Here is a 27,769-nt window from a genome sequence, read left to right as displayed (position 1 = left end):
GGATACATTCTTCTTGTCATAAATTAAGAAGTGAGATAGGAACTTGACGTTAGTTTTAGAAATAACTTCCATACGTGAAGACTATTTGCTTTACTTTGATCCCCCATATAAAGTCAAAAGAAAATATATTTGCCAGTGATTGACTTTTGTGTGCTTTCACATACTGGGACATTGTTTTATCTATGACGGGGATTGTCACTCACCCGGTTGCCTGCACTGCAAGCTTGTCTCCCGCCAAGCACTTTGCCATAATGCAGCCAACGTTCACATGGCACTGAAGATGTTCGCAATTCACTGCTATACATTGCTGCCACCTCCTTATGAGTTTGTTACTTACGTTGAGAAGTTCTTTAGCACTGACTGACTACATTTCAGCTCTTATATACTTGTTAAACTCATTTATACAGTGGTAAGGATTTCTCGCATATACCTTAATTTTAAGAGTCCCCATAGATAAAAGTCGCACGGTGATAAGTCTGGGCTTCACAGGGGCACACGTACCTACTTATAATCCTCGTAACAAAAATTTGATGCAATTCTGTCACGGATGCTTTGGCAGTGTGAGCAGTGGCGGAATCTTGTTGAAAATAACAAGCACTCTCCATAAGTCAGTTTGTCAAGAACTGGTCAAGGATCTTATTCATGTAATGCTCGCTGTTAAATGTGCCCTCATAAAAAATAGGCCTGATAATTCTGTGTCCATTAAGTGCACACCAGACTCCAATTTTTTCACCATACAAAGATGTTTTATCGAGTACAAAGTCTGGTTTCTCCTAACTATAATACCATTATTCTGAGAATGTGACCATGCAGATAAAACCATGCTTCCCCAGTAAAAAAAAAAAAAAAACTTTTCGATTTCCCCAGAATTAACTCTCTCTATAATCCAATTACAAAACTCTAACACTACTAGTTACTCCAGTTTCTTGCACCAAACGCCTAAGATTTTTTTACGGCGTGTGCTGAAGTCTCTCTTCTCAATCTCATCTAATATCTCTTCTGTAAAAACATGTGCTCTTCTACATCTTTTATGATTATTTATTGAACCTGTCTGTTTGATCTTTTTAGCCAATTTTTTATTGTATTGACACTAGGCTTGGGTCTATTTGGAAATTTCTTATGGAATTTCTATAATGTTTTCACAAAAGATCTCCTGTACTTTACGAAGGTATTATGTGTTTCTCTCTCTCTCTCTCTGTGTGTGTGTGTGTGTGTGTGTGTGTGTGCATATATATAACACACATGCTCGCCTAATGAAAATGCTATTGAAATAACACACTGAGTACTAAACACATAGACAATTGACTAAACTAAACCTTATGTTGATTAAGCTCTCAGCAAACTGCAAAGGAGGGGAATTTGTGGCGTCGAGGAGCACATTAGGGAAAAGTATTTGGTGGAAGACAAGCTTGCAGCGCTGACAACTGGGAGAGTGACAATCTCCATCACAGATAAGAACTGTACAAATCTCTGATTACGGCTGAAAAGAAAGACACGTACTGCATTTTCTTATTATTCACATTTAAAATCAAACATACCAGTATCTACTTTGAACTGAAATGTTTCTTTATCAGCAGTGAAAAAATTACAAACATAATGAATAAAAATAGGAGTTATGGCATGATAAGTTGCAAGCATGGAAGCTTTTGTATTTGGCGTAACTTTCCAGTATATTAAAATTTTCACACCTAATTAATTTTTAACATTATAAACTTTAATGACACCAGATGCAGCTTGAATTCTGTACATAACTTTATATTCACTAATTTTAACCAATAAAATTCAGATTTACAGACATTTGGCAAACACGCTATAATAAAGGACAGTGCTAACTGCCACATGAGGAAGAAAGAAAGAGGTGAATTATCCCATTAATGCTGTACAGCATTTTAAGGTCCAAATGCTCTATTTTATCTCTTTTTCTTCATCCATTCCTTGATAACGTGGTGCTCCCTTGCATCATCAAGAACAGTGCCTACCATCCTTCTCATCCTCACCTCTCCTTCAAATCAAAAGTAATAAGTAACAGAAACCTTGCAGTCCCTGTGTTTTCCACTACAATTCTTGTGGATTGAAAGGGTATTTTTACTACGAACCTTGATTAAGTCGCTTGTATACTACAATCATTTATTGAAATTAGCCATCACCCAGAAATCAAAAAAGGGTCAATCGAATGTTACTGTAAAATTTTTCTGCACATTTGTTTTGACACTTTATTAGTATCTTAATTTTTCTTGCTTTTACAGTACTTTCCCATTTTTGCTTTATACTCTTTGCCAGAATTCATATTCGGTTTCTTCTCCTGCCAGTCCTTTTCGGGGTCTTTCTTGGTTACAGCATCTTCGTTAACTACAGTAAGCTGTGTGGGAAAAATGTCATTTGAATTGATCTCTAGAAGGAACTTCCTTTTTTGCCAGAGAACATGAAAGAAAATAACATCAAGCAGTTTGTGAAGGAGCACTGATTACTACATTTACGTGGAATTTAACGAATTAGTGAAAATAAGTTTGCATGTGTTCAGATATCCTTAAAAAAGTTGGCAGTATGAACCTGTGGCACCATTCTTACAAAGGTCTTGAATATCTATGTTTGAGGAACCATTCTACTAATAAAGTACCAAAACTGTTATCTAAAACAGCCTCTGAAAGGAAATTCTGTTTCCACCCTAAAACATGAAAGAAGAACTTAATAATTTTAAGCAGCTTATGAAGGAGCATTGATAACAAAAATAATTCAAAATTTACTGAGCAAATAAAAATAAATGTACAATATTTGAATAACTTCCAAGCCACTGGGTATATGGACCTGGGACATCATCTTGAATATCTGTGTTGGTGTAAGCATCTTTAGCATTGATCGGTGACGAACGACACACCTGTGGTTCTGTAAAATACAAAAGTTAAATTCAGTAAATACAAACAAAAAGGAAAATGGGAAGAATTTTAGGAACTGAAAGGTACAAATTACATCATAATTGAGTTTATACTCAATTACGAAGAATGTCTACCACTCCATCTGCTTACACCATAGGCTATTTTTCAAATTACACCAACTTGCATGACATTTTAAATAGAATTACTAGTGTAAACTTATAAAATCACAAAACAAAAATAAAAATAATATAGTGTGCTTACCATCCAAACCTGAAAGTGAAGGCTGACATAGCTGTGGTGCTGACTGTGACATATCCATTATTCTTTGAGCACAATTCATATTGCAGTCAAAAGTGATAGAGTATAACACTTTGCAAAAGAACAAGTCATTTATTGCTACATGGAACTGTTGCTCTGCAGAAGCAAACAGTATGGATAGCTAACAGTGGCTCACTGCACTAATGTCTTTATTGCTAATAATACACCATAAAATAAAAAAGTCAGTCACAACACATGAATCAGTCAATACAAGACACGTCCAGCTTACTGTACGAAACAAATACATCCTGCACACGGTCCTGTTGGTCAGAAACAACAAGCTTTGCATTGCTAGTGTTCGTGGATTTTTTTCTAGGAAATATGCTTCACATTGATTAAGGGAATAGAAGTGAACCAGACTCTGTGAAAGCAGAGTTAAATTGAGTTGTTTCTATATTCACTCAAAAAATATTCTCAGGGAGGAGGGTGTGGAAGGGGATAACCGACTTAACTTGTTTTTCAATCACAAATTTTCATTTCCATAGATTCCACACAATTACATGCGTCCATTTCCATAGATTGCATGAGAGGTTAGGTCTTTTTTCTTTTCTGGACAGACACACAACTTATCACTTAACTTCTTACATCCACATACAGAATAGGCTATGTAGATTCAGAATTTGCCAAAAACTGACTTATCCCCCTTTTCATGAGCAGTAGCAAAATATCCTCACATCACATCAGTAGCGTCCAGAGCGCTTCACACTGTGCAAATTCGCACAGCTGAACACTGTGAATGAACAGTGCAGAGTCGGGGTAGGAGTGGTGCCCGTTCGGTCACAGTAGACAATGATGCACGCGCATTACGGGCGGGACATATACTGCAATGCTACTCGTGTGTTTCATTATCAATCCATTATCAGACCACTCCCTTGTAATCTGTTAAAGGTCAATGACACTATACATTAAAACATGGCAACTGCTAAAAAGCGACGATTTGCCACAACAATTTAAGAAATAACAGGCGGTACAGTATTTTTTTACTTCTGATGAAGAGAACTCAAAAAGTTTACAATAGAACACCATTATCACGCTGTTGATAAGGAAGACCTTGGTGTCATACTGGACGAAGAAAAACAAGCAAACCTGATAGAGTTCAAGGACATCAATCAAGCACCTGAACAAGAGGCTGCTGTTAATTTTCATTTTCTGCTTATCAACAGTTTACAAGTAACCTTAACAATCATATTTAGTTATATGTATTATTACACGTTCTTACTTCATATGTTATGCAATTTTAACAACTGAAGCACCTAGACAGGAGTTTACAAAACATTTCAAGAAAATTAACATTATGCTTTGTTAGTAGTAACAAACAAATTCTTCTTTTCTTTTTTAATTATAAATTTGGAGAAAAAGACAGAAGAAGGTTAACAACTCCCTATTGGTCATTTTAGGCATTGAAATGTTTCTTTTTAATGATTTAATAATATATATTTTAATTTTAAATCTGTGTTTATGTTACATAACTTGTAATTGCTAAGGGTCTTTTCTCCAAGAATAATGGCCGAGAGGATTTGTCGTGCTGACCACGACACCTAGTAATCTGCAGGTCATCAGGCTGAGCAGCAGTTGCTTGGTAGGCCAAGGCCCTTCAGGGCTATAGTGCCATAGGTTTTTTGTTTTTTTTTAATTGTCTTTTCTCTCTCATTTTCATACTTACAGGAGGAAATGCTACATAAAACAGCATTACTTCAGGATAGCTACAATGTGGCTTTAAAAATAGCCAGAAGTGGAAAACCATTTTGTGAAGGTGAATTTATCAAGGAGTGTCTCATCAACATTGCTGGAGTTGTATGCCAATCATTTGTCAGTAAATTTGAAGAAATCAGCCATTCACGTCTAACCATGGCTTGCCGAATTAATGTGTTAGCAGGTGACATTTATTTCCAATTAATACAACATGCTCAAATTTTGTAGCATATTAGATCGCATTAGATGAAACGACAGACATTTCTGATACCACTCAATTAGTAATATACGTGCGGAGAGTGGACAAATATCTAAAAGTCACAGAAGACTTTCTGGACCTCGTGCCATTAAAGGACAAGGCAACTGAAGAAGACATTTTAAAAGCTGTTGAATTAGCAATCGATGCTGTTGGTGTAGGCTGGGAGCGCCTTGTTTTTGTTACAATAGATGGGGCACCGGCATTGCGGGAAGAGCGGAAGGGATTTGTGACTCTTCTATGGAAAAACTGGATGCACAGAAGATTCTTTGCATGGAATCTACTGCTTCATACACCAGGAGGCGCTCTTCGCCAAATCCGTGAAATCAGGTGATGCGATGACCATTGTTGTTAAAACAGTGAATTATTTGAGATCGCATGGTTTGACTCATCACCAATTCAAAAACTTCCTGGAGGAAATTGGTGAGCAATACGGTCACATACTGTATCACAGTGAAGTATGGTTGCTCAGTCACAGTAAGGTCCTAAAACATTTTTTTCGATTTTCGAATAGCTATAGTAGCGTTTCTAAAAACGAAGGGAAAATAAGAAAGAAAATTGGAAGATGAATCTTGGGTGGTGGACCGGGCATTTTTAGTGGACTTCATAGAGCATCTGAATGCTCTGAATGTCAGTATGCAAGGAGAAAAAGTACAAGCTTTCAAGACCAATCTTACTCTATGGGGAGGTCAGTTAAAAGTCATCAAATGCCACACATTTTCCTAGTTTAGTAACTGTTTGTGAAAGCGCTAAGTTTGAAAATTACGTATGTGCTCTCAAAGAAGTGAAAGAGCAATTAGTTTTGTTTCCTGTGTATGATTTCTTTTCACAGCCATTTTCCATCTCAGTGAATAGCACACCAACTAACTTACAATTGGAATGAATTGATTTACAGTGCAATGTGCAGTTGAGGGACAAGTTCTTTGCTGCAAGAAACTTGACCGAATTCTACGAAAACTTTCCCCATAATGAATTTCCTCACTTTCATCACAAGGCCGCCAAACTTATGAGTATGTTTGGTTTTATCTAAGTTTGTGAAAGATTCCTTTCAATATTAAAACTTAACAAAGCAAGGCTATGAGCAGGCATTTCAGATGAGAATGAGCTGTTTAATCTTGTCTGTAACCTGTTCATTTGCGCCTAATTGTAACAAGATTGTTAACTCACAAAACAATTAACATATGTATCAGCAAACATGTACGGTACTAGTTTTTAATTGGTGTGTAAAATTTTGTATTTTTTTGTAAAGCTGTTATTGTGTGATATTTGGTGCAGTGGAAATATGTTTCTTTGTTCCCTTTTGCATAAGAAGGGAGAATTTAAATGAATAAATACAAATTTTGTGTGTGAAACAGTCCAGAGTTAACGTGAGCATAATTTTGAAAGGAAATTTTTTTGCCATTCTTTCCTAGCTCCTCCTTTTATATGACAAGCAATTTGATTAATTGGAAATATTTCATGAACAATAAGCTCGGTATTCTCGCAACATTTACTGCAAAATACATACATCACCTAACATTTGACCTATAAACGTTTCTTGAATGAGAACACTCCCCTACCGCAAGGAGTGGAGGGGAAGGAAGGACGTACAGTAAGGGAGGGAATCCACAGCTGCTATTCTGAGACACACACTGTCTGCACAGCGCGGACCACCCTTGGATGCTGCTGCACTACATCAACACTGATATTGTTCCATTTCATCTATTTTCATTTCTAGTTCATTTTGTAGGTTAGTCATCCTAGATTTAAGATCTTTCTTTACTTCATTAAGTTTGTCCTTGCACTCTGAGTTTGGCAGGGAGGACCTGGACTATTGATAGATTCTTTCTGAGAAGCAATAACTCTCTCTTTGAAAGGGTCAGAAAGGAGATTAATGTCTCCACTTATAACACCAGAATACAACGGATTCCAAAAAAACAACGAAACAGAACCGAGGGGCTCTATTCCATCATTCCATGCAAACAATATTCAGGCACAAAAGCTGAGCTTCTACAGCAGGTGCCACAAGATTTTTAGGATATAAAATGCAAAACAGTCCGCTTTGGAGTGAATGCTGCCTCACTTCTTTAATCACAATTTTGGACTATGTGTCCCGAGCAGCACATCTAGCAGCATTCCATTATAAGATAACCTCAACTAATTCAGAAATAAAGAGTATATCACTGATATAATATTTAAACACGTTACACAAAACCGGACACTTGTAGATCTATGGTTATGTATCGGGTTATTAAATCACTGCATTACATAAATATTGAAACAACACATTCTCATTTTTATTAAAACACTATTTTTTCAGATATTTACTAGTCAAAAGCTATTAAAACCAATTAAAATAGTATATGCTTGGTCCGCCTTGTCAATACAGTTTTATCGCTGAAAATCATTTATTCAAACATGTTTAGGGGATATAATACATTCCCTTCATCGGTGATTATTATACTCTTAACTTCTTTGCAAATATCAAAGAACAAAAACAATATAACACTTTCTATTATTTAGCCCAAAATTTAAAGAATTATTATATCATAATTCACCATCACAATGAATAAAATAATGTTAGTGCTGTATTACAAAAATTATTATTACATAAAATTTTAATATTTAGATAATGTCGAGTAAGAATTACTTCCTAAATAAATTTTAAGATTTTCAAGTTTTATCCTTTTCTTCTTTTCTCTTTTCTTCCTTAAATGATCACATGCTAGTTTATACAACAGGTTCTCATCTGTAATAGTTAGGAAATGCCTTCTAGAACACATAACCAACAAAAGGCAACACATCCTGTTCAAAAATTCATGTAACAATTTTCTAGATACTTCCAGTAAGTACAGAACTGAAATCTACTATTTACCAATACATATGTTACAAATATTACACTGTACAGGTTAGGTCGTTACAAATAAAACATATTACCACACTTTACAAATAACGTCTTCAATAAACATTTTCCACTTCCACTACATTGTTCACCTGTGACAGTATGCGATATTGATGTTCCTTTTTCTGAAAATTTTAGCCAGTTGAGAGATTTTTTTTTTTTTTTTGCTAGTGGCTTTACGTCGCACCGACACCGACAGGTCTTATGGCGACGATGGGATAGGAAAGGCGTAGGAGTTGGAAGTGGCCGTAGCCTTAATTAAGGTACAGCCCCAGCATTTGCCTGGTGTGAAAATGGGAAACCACGGAAAACCATCTTCAGGGCTGCCGACAGTGAGATTTGAACCCACTATCTTCCGGAAGCAAGCTTACAGCCGCGCTCTCCTAACCGTATGGCCAACTCGCCTGGTGTTGAGAGCTGATAAGAGTTCTTATTTTATAAGTTAGAACTGAAAATTTCTTTCTCACCTCTTGATCTTTAACTAAAGTTGTTTTTGATTCATTTTTTACTTTATTTATCGTTATATTAATCCATTTTCTGGCAATATCCTGGCAAAAAAAGAAAAAGAGGAAGGTTACATTCTAATGAGATTAAAACACAGAACAAGGTTAATCAAGTATGGATCAAGAATGAAATTTTCTTTTTCTTAAAAAATCCAGACTTAATAATGAGTTATATGAGTTATATCTAATGACAGCCAAAACAGCATCAAAAATAGAGTGGGTTTGGTTTCAGAAGAACAAAGAAACATCAATGTATAATATTTTGAGCAAGAAACAAATGAGATTGATTACGAAGTTCCAAAATTTACCTGATAATAGAGTAAAACACTTTGAGGGTAATAAGAAGAAGATAAATATTCTGAATGATAATGAACATAAGTTCTTAGAACCAATTAAAAATCTAACTAAATTTAAATGTGATATTAGTGAAATGAACATTTTAAGTAAAGGGCCTAAATTCAATTGGTAAAAGGTGAATTATAACAATGGAAAAGATTTGGTCATGTTAATAGCTGAAACCAAAGTGGCCATAGCTAAATTACCAGTTGATGAACAAGTTACACTTAGATACAAATTAAGTAATAATAACATTAATAATGTTATTTTGTTTACGTCCCACTAAGTACTTTCACGGTTTTTCGGAGATGCCGAGGTGTCAGAATTTAGTCGCACAGGAGTTCTTTTACATGCTAGTAAATCTACCGACATGAGGCTGATATATTTGAGCACCTTCAAATACCACCGGAATGAGCCAGGATCGAACTTGCCAAGTTGGGGTCAGAAGGCCAGCACCTCAACCGTATGAGCCACTCAGCCCGGCTACGAAGTAAGTAGAACATTATCAAATATAATAGAACATGATGTAGATAACCACAAGGAGTTAAATAAGAATATTAAATTACTGAAGAAGAGGGATGATGATGATGATGAGGAGGAGGAGGAGGAGGAGGAGGAGGATGAGGATGATAATAATATTGTTGTCCCGTGTGGGGATTTACCAGTTAGCTCCATCGGGCACATCCCATTGGAATTGGGGAAGCTCACTGGCCCTGCCACTAGCAGAGTCAGAGGGTAGTAGGGAAATAAAATACCACGTGAAAAAAAATAACTGGTCCCTTGCCAGGGTTACGGTGAAGACTCGTAAATGACCAGAAGCCATAAAACATCTTGAGGCTACCTCTAGGGCTAACAACCCTAGTTGTAAAAGGATGGGTACCCGTCCAAAACAAAGTATGTCAAGAAGCATGATGGCACAACGTTTCAAGAAACATACCCCGGGGGTAAGTCTTCGGATAAATCCCTCGTCGTGAACGCCATGGCGCACGAGTCTTGTTCGGGTTCTGGGGGAGACTCGACATCATGCAAGAGACAAGTCACAGCGACTCAGTGTACCCCAAAGAGTCAAAAACTCAGGCCGAAATCCAACAACTAGCAACTTTCAACATAAATTCACTTACACAAACTGGCAAGCTGAAAACCCTCACCAAAGCTCTACAAAAATCAGACATCCATAATGGCCCCACAAGAAACAAGGTGCCAAGATGAAGAAATTTTTTAATCCGAAGGTTGCCGATTTTTCAAGAGTTAAGCGTGAAAAGGAATCCTCAATGGAGCTGTGATGCTTGGAGCCGAGTTTGCTGTTAGAACCAAGATCCTTAAATTGGTTACAAATTTCGAACCTTGAATGACAGATTGCCTATACTAACTGTTCCGGAGTTTTTCTTGGAACGCAGAGGTGAAAGAAGGTGCTGGGGTGAATGGGTCTAACTACAATGTCAAGAATTGAATTTAAAACTCAAACTGAAGGTTATATTTTCAGAATGTCAAACTTAACAATTTTTCCATGACAATATTACAAGTAGCAATCATCAAACAAGACTGGGAAAAATCCAAGATTCAGAACCTTAATTTTTTGGGCTTTACATTTCCTGAGCTACTAGCTAAAATGTAAAAAAGAGCACAAATTTATACAAGGACAGAAATCCCCTAATTCAAAGAGCACTTGCTCCCAAAATTACATCTAGCGCATTCAAGAGGCATTCATTAATCTTACAAAAACTTTGAAAAAGAGCTAACTGGCTCTCAGTTTTCCAAGCCTACTCAAGGCAACATCAACTTATAATTTCTGACCTCTCAAGGCACAATGTACAATTGGAAAATGATTATACAGGGGTATTTAATACCCAACCTACTGGGCCTTCATGGAACAAGAATAACGGTTAAATAAATGGCCCGAACACAAAATGAATGGAGGCGAATTCTTGCACTCCTAGATATGAACAGTTAAAACCTCAAGGGCACTAGGCCGATGAAATAGAGACTATTCGCAAACTATGGAGGTGACTCATATAAGAATAAATTAAAACATTACGGAAAGGAAGAAAACCAGTTACAAAACGTAGTCACCTCAAACCAAGATGAAGGAGAGCTTGAGAGGGTACATCACTCTCTATCCCCGATTTACAGTTAAAGATTTTATTAAGTTTTTACACTAGCCGGCAGAAAGTTACATTTTTAGGAAAACTAGGTTACATAGTTAATGATTCGGACCTTTCCCTCGGGTTAAACTGAAGAGTTAGCAGCAAGAAAGAAAGAAAGAAAGATGTTATGTGGCCATTACCTGGTAGATGTACTGCTGCCTGATGAAAGAGGCCGCCCGCCTCCTGCTTTGACACACACTCTTAGTAAGATGACGATCAATTGGCCAAGAGACGTGAAAAGCCACAGTTTATAAACCCTCAGGGAAGGTTTGAGATCATTCATGAATAATCAAGACAAGCCCACAGAATTTTATTGGTAGATTTTAAAAGTAACACTCAGAATCGGAGAAGAAGCCTGTCATAGGTGGAAAATTAATTACAGAAATTAGTGATTGGTTGGACTCAAAACTGGCAGAAAGAAGAGGTAAATACTGCCAACCCAAAAATAAATGAACATCAGTAAAAAAAAACCTTATGAATACAAAACTTCTTTGAATATTATAAGTTCTTATACCTCGCACCAGGGTCATCTATGGGAGAATGTCCAAACTTCTTGATGAATGGCAAAACAAAACAAGTAGAAATTCACACAGGTTAGGAAACTGCACAATAACAAAATTACATCATATTTTAGTGGTGACATCTTCTGAGTAAAGTTATAAGTTGGTGTAGTTTCAGTTTCACCGTTTTCCAATAGAGGAGTTCATTTAGGCGCTAGTTTGAATGCGCGGCATTGAGGTGTAACTCCTGGTACACTAACAATTAAATGCGCGAACAAAACCAATGCCCCAGTTAATGCACATTCTCGTACAAACGATACGAACAAGTCTGATCCAGGCGAAGTTGATAATTTCTGGGACCTATTGGATGAAGAATTAAACACAATTCCCAAACACCATGTCAAGCTTCTTTTGGGTGACTTCAATGCTCAACTAGGCCGTGAACAGAAGTACAAGAAAGTTATAGGAAATTACCCTACTCACAAAAGAACCAATCCCAACGGCAAAAGATTGGTATCCATTTGCAAAAATCACAACCTGCAGGACATCTCGACCCACTTTTGCCATCTACCCAGAAAGCAGATGACTTGGCGATCTCCCGTTCAAACTCTTCGAGAGTTCCAAATAGATTGTGTTGCAATCTCCAGGGGAAACAGCCCTGAGATTATGAATGTCAAAGTAAAGAAAGGCATCAATGTGGCCTCACATCACTATATGTCTCTGATCAAATTCAAACCAATTCCTGCAAACACAAGGAAGACAACCAAACAGATCACACGCTTCGACAAAGGGTCGAGGAGTTCCAGGAGAAAGCTAGACCAAATGACTGAGTTTAAGAACACCAAAAGTCTCCTTGTTGAGGCTGCCAAAGACATTGCAGAAATCAAGAGAAGCAAAAAGCATGCCTGGTGAAATAATACCTGCGAATCAGTTCTCAAAGAAAGACTCAATGCGTGGAAATAGTACTACTCTACGAAATCAAAAACTGATTGGGAAACCTACAAAACCCAACGTGCCCAAGCAGCTAGGGTGTTCAGAATTGAGAAGCGTAAATACGAAAAATCTCTCATTGAAAAGATAGACCAAAACTTTAGGAAGAATGAAAGCAGAGTACTAGAGAGTCTTCAAATACAAACTCACTGGCTATAAACTACCATCTCTATACTTTGAGCGAAAGGACGGCACACTGGCGACATAAAATGAAGAAAATTGTAGCATTCTGGCAGACTACTTCAAAAATTTACTTAATTGCTCTAAACCGCAAAGCCCCATTGAGACCAAGGAACCCTTATTGAGGTATCCAGATTCCAGACCACCCAACAGAGATCAAATCAAGCGCCACATTGCCCATCTCAAAAACAACAAAGCGCCGGGGGGAAGACTCAATGATAACAGAACTATGGAAATATGACCCAGAGGAATCACTTGATATCTTGCAAAAGCAAATAGAAGAAATTTGGAGCAAGGAGACCCTACCCAAAGATTGGAAAATAGCTTTGATCCATCCATTACAAAAAAAGGCAGCATGAAGAACATCAACAACTACACAGGAATATCTTTGCTACCTGTGACTTACACAATCCTATCACTTGCCACCCTGGAGCGTTTCGAAGCACAAGTCGAACATCAAATAGGTCAATACCACGGAGGGTTCAGAAAACGTCACTCAACAGCCGAACAGATACAAAATTTTGAAACGATCATCAGATATTGTACACTAAGGTCTAAGCAGTATGTGACTGTCTTTGTGGACTTCACGAAAGTGTATGACTCCATTGACCGGGAGTCAATAAACATCTTAAATAAATTTGGAGTTGATTTGAAACTGCTGGCATTGATTAGAGCCACACTGACCAATACAAAATCCAAGGTGAAGTTCCACGGATGTCTCTTGCATTCCTTTGACATCAAAACAGGAGTCCGACAAGGTGATGGGCTCCCCGATACTTTTCAACTGCGTTCTTGAAAATATCATCAGAACCTGGCAGGTGAGATTACAGGAAACCAACTACAGTCCACTATGAATAGGAACCAAACCCAAGGGGATCACAACAGACTGCTTAGCATTTGCCGATGATATTGCCGTTCTCTCCAACAACAAAGAAACCGCTAGAGCTCAAGTTGAAATGTTAAAGGAAATTGCCAAACAAACTGATCTGCAGATATAGTTTGAGAAAACAGAAGTCATGACTAACATCAAAGAGGCCCCACCAAAACTCCATACAAAATACAGGGACATCACCCAAGTAGACAAATTCAAATACCAGGGTGATATCATCATGAAAAATGGACTGGACAAAGAAGCACTTCAGGAACGAGTAAGCAAACTGGAAATAGCCTACCAAACATCCTGCACAATCTACAACAAAAAATGCCTTTCCCAAAATACCAAGATACGTTGCTATGAAACAGTTCTGAAGCCAGTAGTTCTATATGCAGCCGAAACCCTATCTCTAAATGCCAACAAAGGACTCCTTGAAGAACTGGAGAAAAAAGAGTGCTTAATTGTGAGAGGAATCTTGGGATCAAAGTACAGAAATGGAATCCACTCAAAAGAGATCCAACGAGGAAATCTACAGCAAATTGAGAAAATTACCAACACAATCCGAAAAAGATGGGTATGATTTTATGGTCATCTGAAAAGAATGGACGGAAGAAGGTTAACTAAAGAGATCTTTCACGTTTTCGATTCAAACTCCAAAACCACAATTCCCTGGTTTAGAAATACCAAAGAAGACCTGCAAATGCTACATATCTCAGCTGAAGACGCCTTTAAGAGAGATCATTTCTGCAAGAAAATATTGATGAATGGGCTAAACTGAGACGAGCAACCGAAGAGAAGACACGGTGCCCCTTGGACAGAGGAGCGTAAGTAGGCCAACTCACAAAGAATAAGGGAAATTTGGGCTCTAAAGAAAGCCAAGTTCAGTGTCAAATGCAACAAGACTTAACGTGGTCCTTGATGGCCCCAGCAAATTTATATATAAAATATTGTTGTGATAAAAGCTGATAAGTGCGATATTGTGCTGATAGAAAGACAAGAATATATTGAAAAGACTAATAATTTTCTAATAAACAATAATTTTGAATTGGTACAAAAAGGTCCCACATCATCTATGCAGAACAAAATTAAACAAATTCTCAATAACATAATTTTTTTATTAGACTCCAAGGATACTAACTGTCTAATTAACATGAGCCCAGAGATACTTACTTTAAGGGAGCTACCAAAAATTCATAAACAAGAAATTCCTATTAGGCAAATAGTTAATTTTAGAAATAGTCCGATATATAAGATGGCCAAGTTTATACAAAAAATTTTAAAAGAACACATTAAGTTTAATAGCCAAACACACCTAATTAATACTGTTGACTTTTGTAACAGAATCAAAAACATTTAGCTAACAGACAACTACATGATACATAGTTTGGATATCAAAGATATGTACTCCAACATTCCTATCATAGATACTATAGAAGTAGTAAGAAATAATTAAATGCAACACAGCAAAATAAGTAAGATGGAAATTGAAGAATTTTTAACATTATTGGAGTTTATTTTGGAAAACAATTTTGTTTTTGACAACAAAATTTACAAACAATCCAAAGGCCTAGTGATGGGTTTGCTGACTACAGGTATTTTAGCAAACATATTCATGGATTACATATAATATAATAAAATAAGGGATAAAATAAGGGATAAAATATATGGGATTGATTACATGGTTGAGATACGTCAATATATATTTAACATTTGCAATTGATAAAATTAAATTATGGTTTCCTTCTAGGAACCTTATTTTTTACTAGCTGATGTACCCGTGCTTTGCTACGGAATTCTACTGTACACGTTGTGGGCAAGATTGTAATACATTGAATAGCTCTTAACGTTACCCTAGAAATGCAACGGGGAAGTCAACAAACATCTTTTCTCATATGAAGACTCAGGGAATTTTTACCGTAATGGTAGACCTGCTTGCATATCATCAGTCACAATCAGGTTGGGGGAGTTTTCATTATAATGGCAGACACTCACTCTCCACCTGCCTTTTTACATCCTCAGAAAGACTGTCTTCTTAGTGGTTTTCCCAACTGAAATGAACGTACATTACAATGACATCAGTAGGAATGGCGCGATTGAAAGCAATGCTTTCATATGAAATACTCAATCAAATGAAACACCAAACATTTTCTCACTTTTAACGAACAGGACTACACTGCCGATCGAACAGTCCAAAGTTCCAGAGCTGGAATGACGAAGCCGCAGACAGTCGTGATTCGTGAACACTCTTTGTCCTTTTTCGGCGGGGAGTGGGTCGAATAGTGGAGACTCCCAGGGCAAAAACTATGCCCTTTTACTAATCTGTTTCCTACGAGTACCTGATGAGTCGGAAAATCTCAATTCACTACACTGGTGGCGGAAAAATCTATCCGATTTGGAGGCAAATTTTTCCTCCAAGCCAGAGGAGAAACCCCCTCTTCACTGCTAATTTGTAATAAAATGAATGAAGAATTTAATAAAAGTGAAGAGGAAGAAGCTTTCCATAAGAAACGGCTCTTTTCAAGGTTGAATTTTGAGTTATTTAGTGAACTGTGGTGCTATACTTTGGAATAGGCCAAAATTGTTATTCTAGACCAGGTCATACTACTACTACTACTAAGTCAGCCTCTGCCTTAAGTATGCACACTGCTTATTCAAAACAGCACGTCAGAGTAGGTATCGAATAACTGGAATACTATGAAGAACCAGTGTGTTATGTACCAGCTGTATCAGAACATGTATTGTACCAGGAAAGCCTAGGTCCTGGTCCATATCAATCGAAAGAAACGTTATTCCAGCATAAAAGATCCAACCGACGTACGAACATCTAAGTAAAGAATGTTCCAGTATGTGCCAGACTCCACGAGTGTACTAGGCGGAGTCAAGTGACGTCACCTGTCGCTCGAAGCTCACCTCCCCTAGAGATATTTCTCGAAAAGAATTTTCTTTTGCCAGCTTTTCAACGCTTTAACCAATTTCAATGGGACAAATGCTGAATCGTAGCGGACGCCATAAAAGTTAATTCCTGTGAATTTCGAATTAATTCATCCCATGGTTGTTGACTTATAATAATTTAAAGTCTAAAAGAAATTACGCACTCACGGTCACATGGCCAAGAGAAATCATCCCTCCCAGCGCCAGCATACATATGTCAAGGCTAACAGGCAGAGCAGCGCAGTACAAGGACGAGTATACAGATATGTGTGAGTGAGACAGAGGAGAGACCGACCCGCGTACAGTATGTTCGCGTAGTCACGGTGAAAGTACTTGCCGTCGCATTTCCGGAACACGAAGTTATATCGCCGACAGAATTATAAAAGACGTTGCACTGTATTTCGTACGTCGCGTCGCGACTATAGTCTAATTCTAAAGACATTTGAGAATATAATACGAGTGAACTTATTGAAGTGCAAATACCAAATATTTAACGTTCACAGAATATATCATTATGTGTAGACTTAGGTTACTTCACATGATATTGAACTTCTACAGAAACTAATGTGTAGAATCACCAGAACTCATTTCTTTTCGAGTATTGAACTGTATTTCTTTATTCACACCATATTAGTATACGACTTACAGTAGTAATCTGGGTGAATACTAAGAACTTTTTCTGAGGTAATACGACGTTATAATAACAAGATAAGCAGAAAATAATCCTTAGTGACTTAATGACTGTGTTCAAAGACTGTGATTATAGACTATGATTTGCCTTTTCAAGTGTGAACTGTGTAATTATGGACGTTTCAGTAACGACTTTAAATAGTATTTCATACAGGAAGGACTGTGATTCTTCATTTAACGTCTTGAAGTTCAATTACGCCATAAATTGTGTTCAACAGTAAATGACAGTGTCAGTGATAACTACTCGCACTAAGTGAATTTTTCGTGTGCGAAAAATCACCTTAACAAGCTGCAATTCTACATGATCCAGTTCCAGCCGTGATCACCTCATCGGGAATGTCAACATGGTGTGTTAAGGGAACATCGCCGATCCTGATTCTCCACGGAACATTCCAGATGTCCATCTTTCAACATTTGTAGCAACATTTCTTCCAGTAAGTAGTAACAAACTGACTAAAATTTTCTCATTAATTTTGAACAGTGGAAACTTCAGTGCCGCGTGTGAACAAATATTTCAGAGTTCTCATAGTTCCTCAGAAGTGATTAATTTAATTTCAAATTTCATTTTCATATCTCATAGAGACTTTAGGCTTTTCAAGTGTGCTATATATCAAGGTTTACAAAACTGAAAACTGAGAACTTTTAACAGAAATTTAATTTCTCATATCAATTTGCAATTACAAGTGTGTGCTTATGTTTAGAAAGACTTTAGGTGGAAATTCAATACCTCATATTCTCACATATGAAAGACTTTGGAATCAGTGATATTCATTTAATTTTCATGAACAGAATTCAAGAAGATTACGTTCAAACTTTTAATTTCAATGCCAGATTTGAGTCCAATAATCATATTGCAGGGTGAAGAATTTATTTTTTATTTTTTATACATCGAGTTGAGCCTCTATGGACTGCGTGGTAACAACCAACTTCATTTTAGTGTCTAGGTCTTGTTCTTGTTCCGGCTTTGACTTCCTGCCAGTATCTTCTGAGCCCAGCGACGAGTGCCTGTTTATGCTCATCAGACAAAGGTCCCTTCCGTCTTCTGGAAGTTGATGCCATTTGGAAACCTTGATAGTTGTTCACCAATCTTCTGAATGTGCTCCTGTCATGAATTTCTTGGTCTGAAATACCAATCTGCATCAGATCATTTTCGCATTCCTGGAACCATCTCGGCCTTGTTGCCTTAGATTGAATAAAATTCCATATTCTTTTTGTTAGCCGACCATCAGTCATCCTCAAGAGATGACCGTAAAATAATAGCCGTCTCTTCTTAATTGACGCTGTGAGAGGTTCTGTCTTGCTGTACAAATCCTCATTTGGTCTCATTCGCCACTGTCCATCAACCCACCTATTACCTAGGATTTTTCTTAGTATCCTGCGCTCTCTTTTTTCCAGCCGATCAACTTCACCTTTACAACTTAAGGTCAAAGTTTCAGATGCATATAATCCCTCAGGTTTTACAACTGTGTTATAGTGTCGGAACTTGGCCCCTATACTCATAGACTTTTTATCATAGATATTCTTTGTCATTTGGTATGCCCGGTCTAACTTCCTCATCCTGACATTGATTGCTTCCTCTTCTAATCCATTCTGCTGGATGACTTCACCAAGATATCTGAAATTCTTGACTCGACCGATTTTTCCAAGATTAGTGATCATCCATTCTGGTCCATCACAGATGTTTGTCATATATTTTGTCTTTGGAATAGAAATCTGGAGTCCTACCTTTTCAGCAACTTCTGACAGCCTATTGATCTTGTTGACTGCTGAATCTATGTTGTTAGCAAAAATGGCCAGATCATCCGCAAAGGCCAGGCAGTCAACGTACACCCCTTTGTGCTTAGGACCAAGTCTGAACTGATCTTCCTTTGTTTCTTCTTGGTCTAACAACTTCCTCCACTCTCGAATGACTTTTACCAAAACACAGTTGAAGAGGAGTGGGGATAGTCCATCTCCCTGTCTGACACCCGTTCTGATTGTAAACGGTTCTGAGATCTCACCCATAAATTTTACTTTCGACACTGTGTTGGTTAGAGTTTGTTTGATCAAATTTCTTGATGTATCATCCACTCCAAACTCTTCCAAAATATTCATTAATGACTCGCGGTCAATGGAGTCATATGCTTTCTGAAAGTCAACAAACACAACCACGTAACTGTGTCCTCCTGTCTTCTTGTACCTTATGATGCTCTTCAGGTTAAATATCTGTTCTGGGCACGAACGGCTTTTTCTGAAGCCAGCCTGATATTCCCTAATCTGTTGGTCAAGGTGAGCTTCAATTCGGTTCTGAACTGCTTTGGAGAAAATCTTATAGGGAACAGATACTAATGAGATGCCCCTATAGTTGTTGACATTCTTTTTATCACCTTTCTTGTGCAAAGGGTGGATTAGTGCTGACAGCCATTCAGTTGGTATCACCCCAGTTCTCCAGATATCTTCAAAAAGCTTGACTAGTACATCTAGAGTTTCATCATTTGCCAGCTTCAGTAGTTCTGCCACTATCGAATCTTCACCAGCTGCCTTATTATTCTTTAAGCTGTTTATAATCTGTTTGATCTCCTCTTTACAAGGAGGGGTTAAGTAATTTGTGGATCGGGTCGCACACAGGGAATCTTTCTTTTGGTTCATCACAATTAAGATTTTCAAAGTACCGAGATATGATCGTACAGTTTTCTTTGTTGGTCAAGCCTAGCTTTCCATTTTCATCTCTAAAACAAAGGCTGGGGGCTTGGTACCCTCTCAAATTAGTCTTCAATGTTTGATAGAAATCTCTGGAATTGTTTTTCCGGAAATCCTGATCGATCTGTTCTAACTGCTGTTTCTCATATAGTCGCTTGACCCTTCGGAAGGTTCTGGCTGCTTCTTTTCGAGCTTCACGGAACACATCGAAATCTTCAGATCTTCGTGTCGAGTTCCACTTTTTCCAGGCATTTGTTCTTTGGGTCAGCACTTCATCACACACCTCATTCCACCACCTATGCTTTCTCTTCTTAGCTGTCAGGATTGCAGTATTAGCTGCTTGTTGGATCTTGGAGGCGATGTTCGTCCATTCATGAGATTCAAATGTCAGTTGCTGGTGGTATTGTTCTAAGACATTTTGATTGATTTTTAACTTTCCAATGTCGTATTTATAAATTCTGTTTCTTGGTTTCAGGGCCTTATTGAGAGGAATGAAATTAATTTTGATCTTGGAGAGGTAATGATCTGAATCAAACTGGGCACCTCTCTGCACTTTAACTTTCATTATTTCCTTAATCGCTCTCCTGGATATTGCTACATGATCAATCTGTTTCTCTCCACACACATTTCCTGGTGATCGCCAAGTTTTTTCTTTGCTTGGCTTGTGTTTGTAGAATGTTGACATTATCTGAAGATTGAAGGCACGACATAGATTGACAAGTCTTATACCATTTCTATTAGTCATTTTGTGAGCAGGATAGTTTCCAATTGTTGACCTGAATTGTGGTGAAGAATTAATAAATTAATAAATTAATAAATTGTTAAAAAAAATTTTTTTAACCATCTATTATTCGCTCTGCGAGTCTATCCTACTCTGTATCGGCTCCAAAACCAAGTTCCACTCCCTGAGGTCCTACTCATGCCCTTTACCCAAAAACTTTTCCTGGTACAGTATGAACCAGAGGAATGGAATGCTAAAGAAGAAAGTTTTCTAACTCCCCGGCTATTTCCCGCCAATATTCAGTTAGCCTATTATACTCGGTACGCAGCAGTAATCCCATCTATCAGAGTTGAGAGGCAGCATAAGAGACAAATAACATCACATCAAACAATGGTCAATGTAATGTTATTGTTGATCAATGTTATGCGCTTTCGATATTGTAGGCATTCACATTTAGTTTTCTGACGACTCTGAAATACCACTCATCATAGTTGGTACGGTAAAACTGAATAAAACATATTGGAAATTGTATTCTCTGTAACTTTTTTTGATGTAGTACTTGTCGATAGGACCAAAAACATAGGTATTTAAAAATTAAATTTTAGGCGCCTTCCCCTAAACTACAATTTCATCCAGGGTGAATAAAATTGTTTATAACTTAGACTGTAGTTTCTTATTCCCCGACTCTATATACAGATTTTTATAAAATTCTGTTAACCCATTTTCTCGTGGCTCGTCGTCGATATGGACATAGCAACGAAAATACAAATTCATGAATATCTGTTATCATAGCCAGTATGGTAAAAAAGTGTAAGACGTAAATGGTCGGAAATTTAATTCTATATAACTTTGGTTATGCAATATTTATCAACATGACCACTAATAATGTAAATATTTGAGAATTAAATTTTAGGCCTTTCCCTAAACTACCTTTTCATTCAGCGTGAATAAAATGATTTATAGCCTAGATTTTAGTGGCTCATTCCCCGACTTTGTATGCCAGTTTTTAATGGGATAGGACCACTAATGGCGAAAATATTTAAGAATTAAATTTTAGGCCTTCCCCTAACTACCATTTCACTCAATGTGAATAAACTTATTTATAGTCTAGATTGTGGCGACTTATTTCCCGACTTTGAATACCAAATTTCATTAAGATAGGACCACTAATAACATAAATATTTGAAAATTAAAATTTAGGCCTTCCCCTAAACTACCATTTCTATCAGCGTGAATAAAATTATTTATGGCCTAGATTGTAGCAACTTATTCCCCGACTTTGCATACCGATTTTCATTAAATTCTCTTTATCCGTTTTCTAGTGATGCGTGGACAGACAGACAGACAGACAGACAGACAGACATTACGGAAAAGTAAAAAGTGCATTTCTTTGTTACTGTGGACATGACCAATACAGAAATACCATTCTTTTCAAATTCTGAGCAATGTACAGATAAAACTCTTATTTTATATACTGTATATAGATACAAGGCCAAAGGTGGTATTTAAACAAATGGAGGCACATGCTTCCCCTAGTGCACCATCACAGCATTGTCCTACATAGGAGGCTTGCAGTTGTGTCTCAATGGCACACTAGCGCCAGTGTCTTGGAAAAGTGTAGCAATCCAACTGATGAACCCATTACTGGGGCGAAACGCTGGTAATTTCACAACTGAAAAATCCTTTGGACTTAAGAGTTTAGATATATTTGTTATTATCAATGAACAAAAGGGATTATTAGAAGATTTAAATACTTTGGATAAATAAGTGCACTTTACGATGGAATCTGGGAATGATGGAACTTCAAGTTATTTGGATTTACTTACTTACTTAATCCGGTCCTCTTGTACCATGAGGTGTCGAGGATACGAGAGATCTCCATCTACTCCTATCTCCGGTAATGGCAACGGCCTCTCGTACCGAGAGTCCCCTCTCCTGCAGTGCTTCTCTAATCCCCTCCTCCCATGTCTTCCGTGGTCTTCCTCGAGCCTTCCTTCCTTCCACTCTCACCTCCCTCATTAACCTCGGCAAGCGGTCTGTCGACATTCGGTGGACATGGCCAAACCATCTTAATTGATATTCTTGGATGGTTTTCTCCAGTGGCTTCATATTCAATACTTTCCGGATGGCTGTATTCCTGATCCTGTCTCTCCTGGTTTTGTCCTCTACTTTCCGGAGGTACCTCATCTCTGCCGCCTGGATTCTGCTCTTGGTTATTTCTGTTAGCACCCAGGATTCGCAGCCATAGGTCAATGTGGGAATAAAGGTGGATTTGTAAACGGCTAATTTTGTGCCCTTTGAGATCTCCTTCTTGTTGAGGAAGTTTGTTCGGATGGCATTAAACAAGCGCCCTGCTGTTTCTATTCTTTCTGTTATTTCCTCCTCCATCTTCCCATCTGAGCTGATGAATGAGCCAAGATACTTGAACTTGGTGACTTGCTCTAATGGTTTACTGTCGACCATGATACAGTGTCTCTCCTCATTCCTGCTGATAACCATAGTCTTTGTCTTGTCCGCATTCACCTCCATACCTTTTTCCTTAAGCTCTTCCACCCATACATTGATGTTGTGCTGCAGGTTTCATTCGCTGGAGGCAACAACAATCAGGTCATCAGCAAATGCCAGGTCAGAAAATCGTACTGGTCGTATGAGATAATTTCCGACCGTTAATTTCTTGATTTTCTCATGACACAGCTTCATAATATGGTCGATGTATACGATGAAAAGAAGAGGGCTAAGACTGCAGCCCTGCCGGACTCCTTGTCTCGTAGTGAACTCTGCTGAACTCACATTTCCTGTCTGCACGTAATTCCGACAGTTCTTATACAGACCCATGATTGAACTGCAAAGTGACTTGCTAACTCCATACTCCTTTAGGACTTTCCAGAGTTTGGACCTCGGGACTCTGTCAAATGCCTGTTTCAGGTCAATAAAGGCAAGCATGAAGGGTCTTGTTCTTTTCCAGTAGCTATGCACTGGCCATCCTAACAGTAAATATGAGATCTTGCGTGCTTCTATTTGGGCGGAAGCCACACTGGGCTTCTTCATGTTTAGCCTCTACCTCCTTTCTTAATCTAGTCTCCAGGATCTTTGAGAAGACCTTCCCAGGCACTGATAACAAGGATATGCCACGGTGATTACTACACTCTCGATTGTCTCCTTTCTTAAAGATGGGGACGATGACTGCTACTTCCCAATCTCTAGGTACCTTTTTTGTTCTCCAGGCCTCCACCATAATCTTGAATAGAAAGTTTTCTGCTTTCTTTCCCAAGTTCTTAATCATTTCTGGGGCGATTCCATCCTGTCCTTGGGCCTTCCCATTCTTGAGTTGTTTAATAGCCAAGTGCATTTCGTTTATCCTTAAGTCCTCTCCTTCTTCTTGTTCTCCTTCTCCCCCCCGTCTCCTCTCTTTCCTCACTTGACCATGGGCTGTCTTCATTCTCATTTCCATTTAGTAAATCATTAAAATATTCTTTCCATCCCTCCATTATTTCTTTCTCTTCTGTTAAGATTTTCCCTTCCTTATCTTTTATAAACTTTAGAGGGCACTGTTTCTCCTTTCTCATGTTTTTCAGTGCTCTATAGAACAGCTTCTGGTTCTCTTTATAATTTTTCTCCATTCTTTGTCCGAATTCTTCCCAAGACTGTCTTTTCACTGTTTTCACTAGGTCTTTAACCTTTCTTCTTTGGTCCTCAGCATCCTTGCTTCTTAAGTATTTCATCCACATTTCCTTTTTCTTTCTTACTTCTTCCTTGATATCATCATTCCACCAGCTTGTTCTTTTTTTGTACTTCCCCACCTTTGTTGTTCCACATACTTTACTTGCCACTTCTAATAGTATCTTCTTGAACATGTTCCACTTTCCCTCCAGGTCCATTTCCTCGATCCTCTCCTCTATCCTCTGACACTCCTCCTCCACTTCCTGTGTGAACTGCTCCTGTACCTCCCTGTTCTCTCTTAACTTATACACCTTAATCTTTTCTTGCTTCTTGTTCTTAGGTTGTTTCCTCTGTACCTTTGCTGTTGTTTCCATTGTTGTTATCAAGAGAAAATGGTCACTTCCTATTTCATACCCACGGTATACTCGACAGTCTGTCACCTTCTGGAGGTGATCTCTCTTCACTAACACATAATCTATGATGGAGCGCTCATCTCGGCTGGGTTCCTCCCTCGTGTACATATGTATCATCTTATGCGGGAACATGGTGTTCACTGCGACGAGATTATTGGCAATGCAGAAATCAACAATCCTCTCACCATTGTTGTTAACCACAGGCTCACCATGCCGGCCAACAGCTCCGCCACTTCCCTCTGGCTGGTTTCAGACTCTGCCATTGAAATCTCCTAATACAATGATTTCCCCTCGAGTGTCATCCACCACATTCTGTAGCTCTTCGTGGAACCTATCCTTCTCCTCCTTTCTTACATCGTCGTTCACTCCGTAAACCACAATAAATGTCATCAGCTCCATCTCTGGATCTAATCGTATGCTGACCGTTAGAATTCTATCCGTGTGGAATTTCCAATCCTGAATCTTGTTTCTGAAGTTCTTGTGGATCAGTAGTGCTACTCCTGATTTGGCCCTTAATCTGATGCTAACTCCACTATAAAGGAGCACATGATCGTTCACCATTGTATCTACCCCTTGACCTTTCTTTTTTGTCTCTGTCAGTGCCAGCACTACAAGTCTTGCTCTCTCGAATTCTTCCACTAATTCATTCTCCTTTCCAGCTAATCCTCTTATATTCCATGTTCCAAATCTCATAATCCTTTTTCCTCGCCATGTTGCCATTGGGTTCAGCAGTCCGGTGTAATCTCTCGTTTTAACTTTTCATGGGAATTATTTCAGGCATGTGAGATATGGGCCCACAGTGCCTATAGGGCAGTGAGGGGGCTGCCCTCTTTTGGCCTCTGCCCCTGCCATGCTGCAACTTCAGGACTGGTGGTGTTCTCATTCCCTACTCCCCGAGACAAAGATTTTCTTCCTTCAGGACCTACAGCTGAAGGTCTGTCATTTAGTCTGGCCCCTCATCCTCGACCTTACCGGCAAGGGTGACCCTGCCAGGAGCCGAAGCTCCCGCCGGCATCGCTCTCGGGATCACTGAGGCACGCAAGCCTCCCCACCACGTCAAGGTACCAGACCATGGGGGAGGTATTTGGATTTAACAATAAAATAATGGTCATTTCGATTTCTAACTTTTCAGAAAGGCTACTCAAACAGATACTATTATTAGAAACTACTCCAATCATCCAGGTCATACTATTACTAGAAACTACTTCAATCATCCAGGGCAACATAAAAAGGCAAACATTTTACAGCTTAACTAATAGAGCTATGAATATACCCATGCCTAGGAAGAATTATGACAGAGAAATATATATGAATGAAAATGAAAACCTACAACCTGTTTTCCAGTCATTGACCGGGTCAGGGATGTAATGAATGAATCATATATAGGCTATTAGTATGATGGGGTCGCCACTACCAAAGTGATTTATTAATGACTCATAGATGCTCTGAAATAAGAATGGAAAGTGTTGCTGGAATGAATGATGACAGGGAAAACCGGAGTACCTGGAGAAAAACCTGTCCCACCTCCGCTTTGTCCAGCACAAATCTCACATGGAATGACCGGGATTTGAACCACGGTATCCAGCGGTGAGAGGCCGACACGCTGCCATCTGAGCCATGGAGGCTTTAGAGAAATATATATAATCCATCAAATTGCTTGTAACAGTGGATACTCCACAAAATTTATAAATAGAATGATAAATAAAGTAAAAAAATGAACCTTAAACAACTTAGTTAAAGACTGAGAGGAGAAAAAGACATGTACATTTCTAACTTTTAGAAATAAGCACTCTTATCTACTGTCAACTGGCTAAAATTTTTAGAAAAATGTACATCAATATTGCATACATGTATATTTAATAAGTCAGGAATTTACAAACTGACATGCCAAGCATGTAGGCAGCGATACATAGGACAGTCTGGAAGAAATTTGGCAATAAGGCACAAAGAACATGTTAATGCAGTCAAACATAGAAGACATTCAGTAATGGGAGAAAATATGACTGAAAAGAATCATAAATTTACAGACATTTCTAATGACATGGAATTAATACTTTCAGCCAAAAAGGGAAAATTCCTGAATTGCAAGTAATCAGCTTCATTTTCCATATCAAAATTTAATCACTAAATTTTACACTATTGAGAATCTTCCACCGTTTTGATACTTTATTTTGCCTTTTGGCAAATTTTTTATTTATATGTTAACAGTACATGTTTCGTTCCTTGTTTAGGAACATCCTCAGCTGTTATAGTGGCTTAGGTGAATGGTTAAGATTTTAAAATACATAGATTTACAAATACATTGATTCACTTAAAAACTAAATACGAATTAAGATAGATGATATTAAAAACAGTGTGGGGTTAGTGTGTTACTGGTATGAGAGCAGATGATTACAGGGTTGATTGACTTAAAACTATGTCTATTCATTAGTATTTCATTCATATTTAGTTTTTAAGTGAATCAATGTATTTGTAAATCTATGTATTTTAAAATCTTAACCATTCACCTAAGCCACTATAACAGCTGAGGATGTTCCTAAACAAGGAACGAAACATGTACTGTTAACATATAAATAAAAAATTTGCCAAACGGCAAAATAAAGTATCAAAACGGTGGAAGATTCTCTATAGTGTAAAATTTAATGATAAAATTCCTGAATGTTTTAGAAAGTTTCAAAATTTATCTTCGTACAATAAATCACCTTGAATCAAGTTTGAATGACAGAATTACAGCTGAGAATCCATTGTATAAAGTAGCATGCAATCATTACAAAAAAAAAAGGAAAATATAAGACTTGAAGACCTTAAATTTATTTAGGAAGTACCTATTATGGTTAAGTTTATCAACACACTAGTAATTCACATTCAGCCATTACCAAAAGAGATATGGGGAGTTATATTATTCACTGAACATCATCTAAATAATAAAATTTTATGTAATAATAATTTTCTTAATATACCACCAACATTTGTTTATTCACTGAGATGCTGAATTATGATATATTACAGCAGCTCTTTAAATTCTGGGTTAAACAAAAGAAAGTCTTAAATTGTTTTTGTTCTTTGATATTTGCAAATAAGCTAAGAGTTTAATAATCACTGATGAAGGGAATGTATGATGTTCCCAA

General features: G+C 37.8%; 1 protein-coding gene across 2 annotated transcripts in view; it reads right to left on the bottom strand.

Annotated features, from left to right (window-relative positions):
* The window catches only part of LOC136858527 (tRNA (34-2'-O)-methyltransferase regulator WDR6), a 274,003-nt gene that overhangs the window by 21,085 nt on the left and 225,149 nt on the right, over positions 1–27,769 (bottom strand). Inside the window, exon 15 of one of the 2 annotated variants that reach the window (XM_068225586.1) lies at positions 8,480–8,568. The exons of the other annotated variant lie outside the window; for it this stretch is intronic. Within the exon in view, the coding sequence (XP_068081687.1) occupies positions 8,546–8,568 (23 nt within the window). The 3' untranslated portion in view covers positions 8,480–8,545. Of the gene's footprint in view, positions 1–8,479; positions 8,569–27,769 lie in introns of those variants that run through there. 2 annotated transcript variants of the gene reach the window in all.

This window comes from Anabrus simplex, chromosome 1 (assembly GCF_040414725.1).
Source record: "Anabrus simplex isolate iqAnaSimp1 chromosome 1, ASM4041472v1, whole genome shotgun sequence".
NCBI classification, from domain to species: domain Eukaryota; kingdom Metazoa; phylum Arthropoda; class Insecta; order Orthoptera; family Tettigoniidae; genus Anabrus; species Anabrus simplex.
Note: the sequence above shows the minus strand (reverse complement) of the source record. Positions and strands in the feature narration are given on the sequence as shown.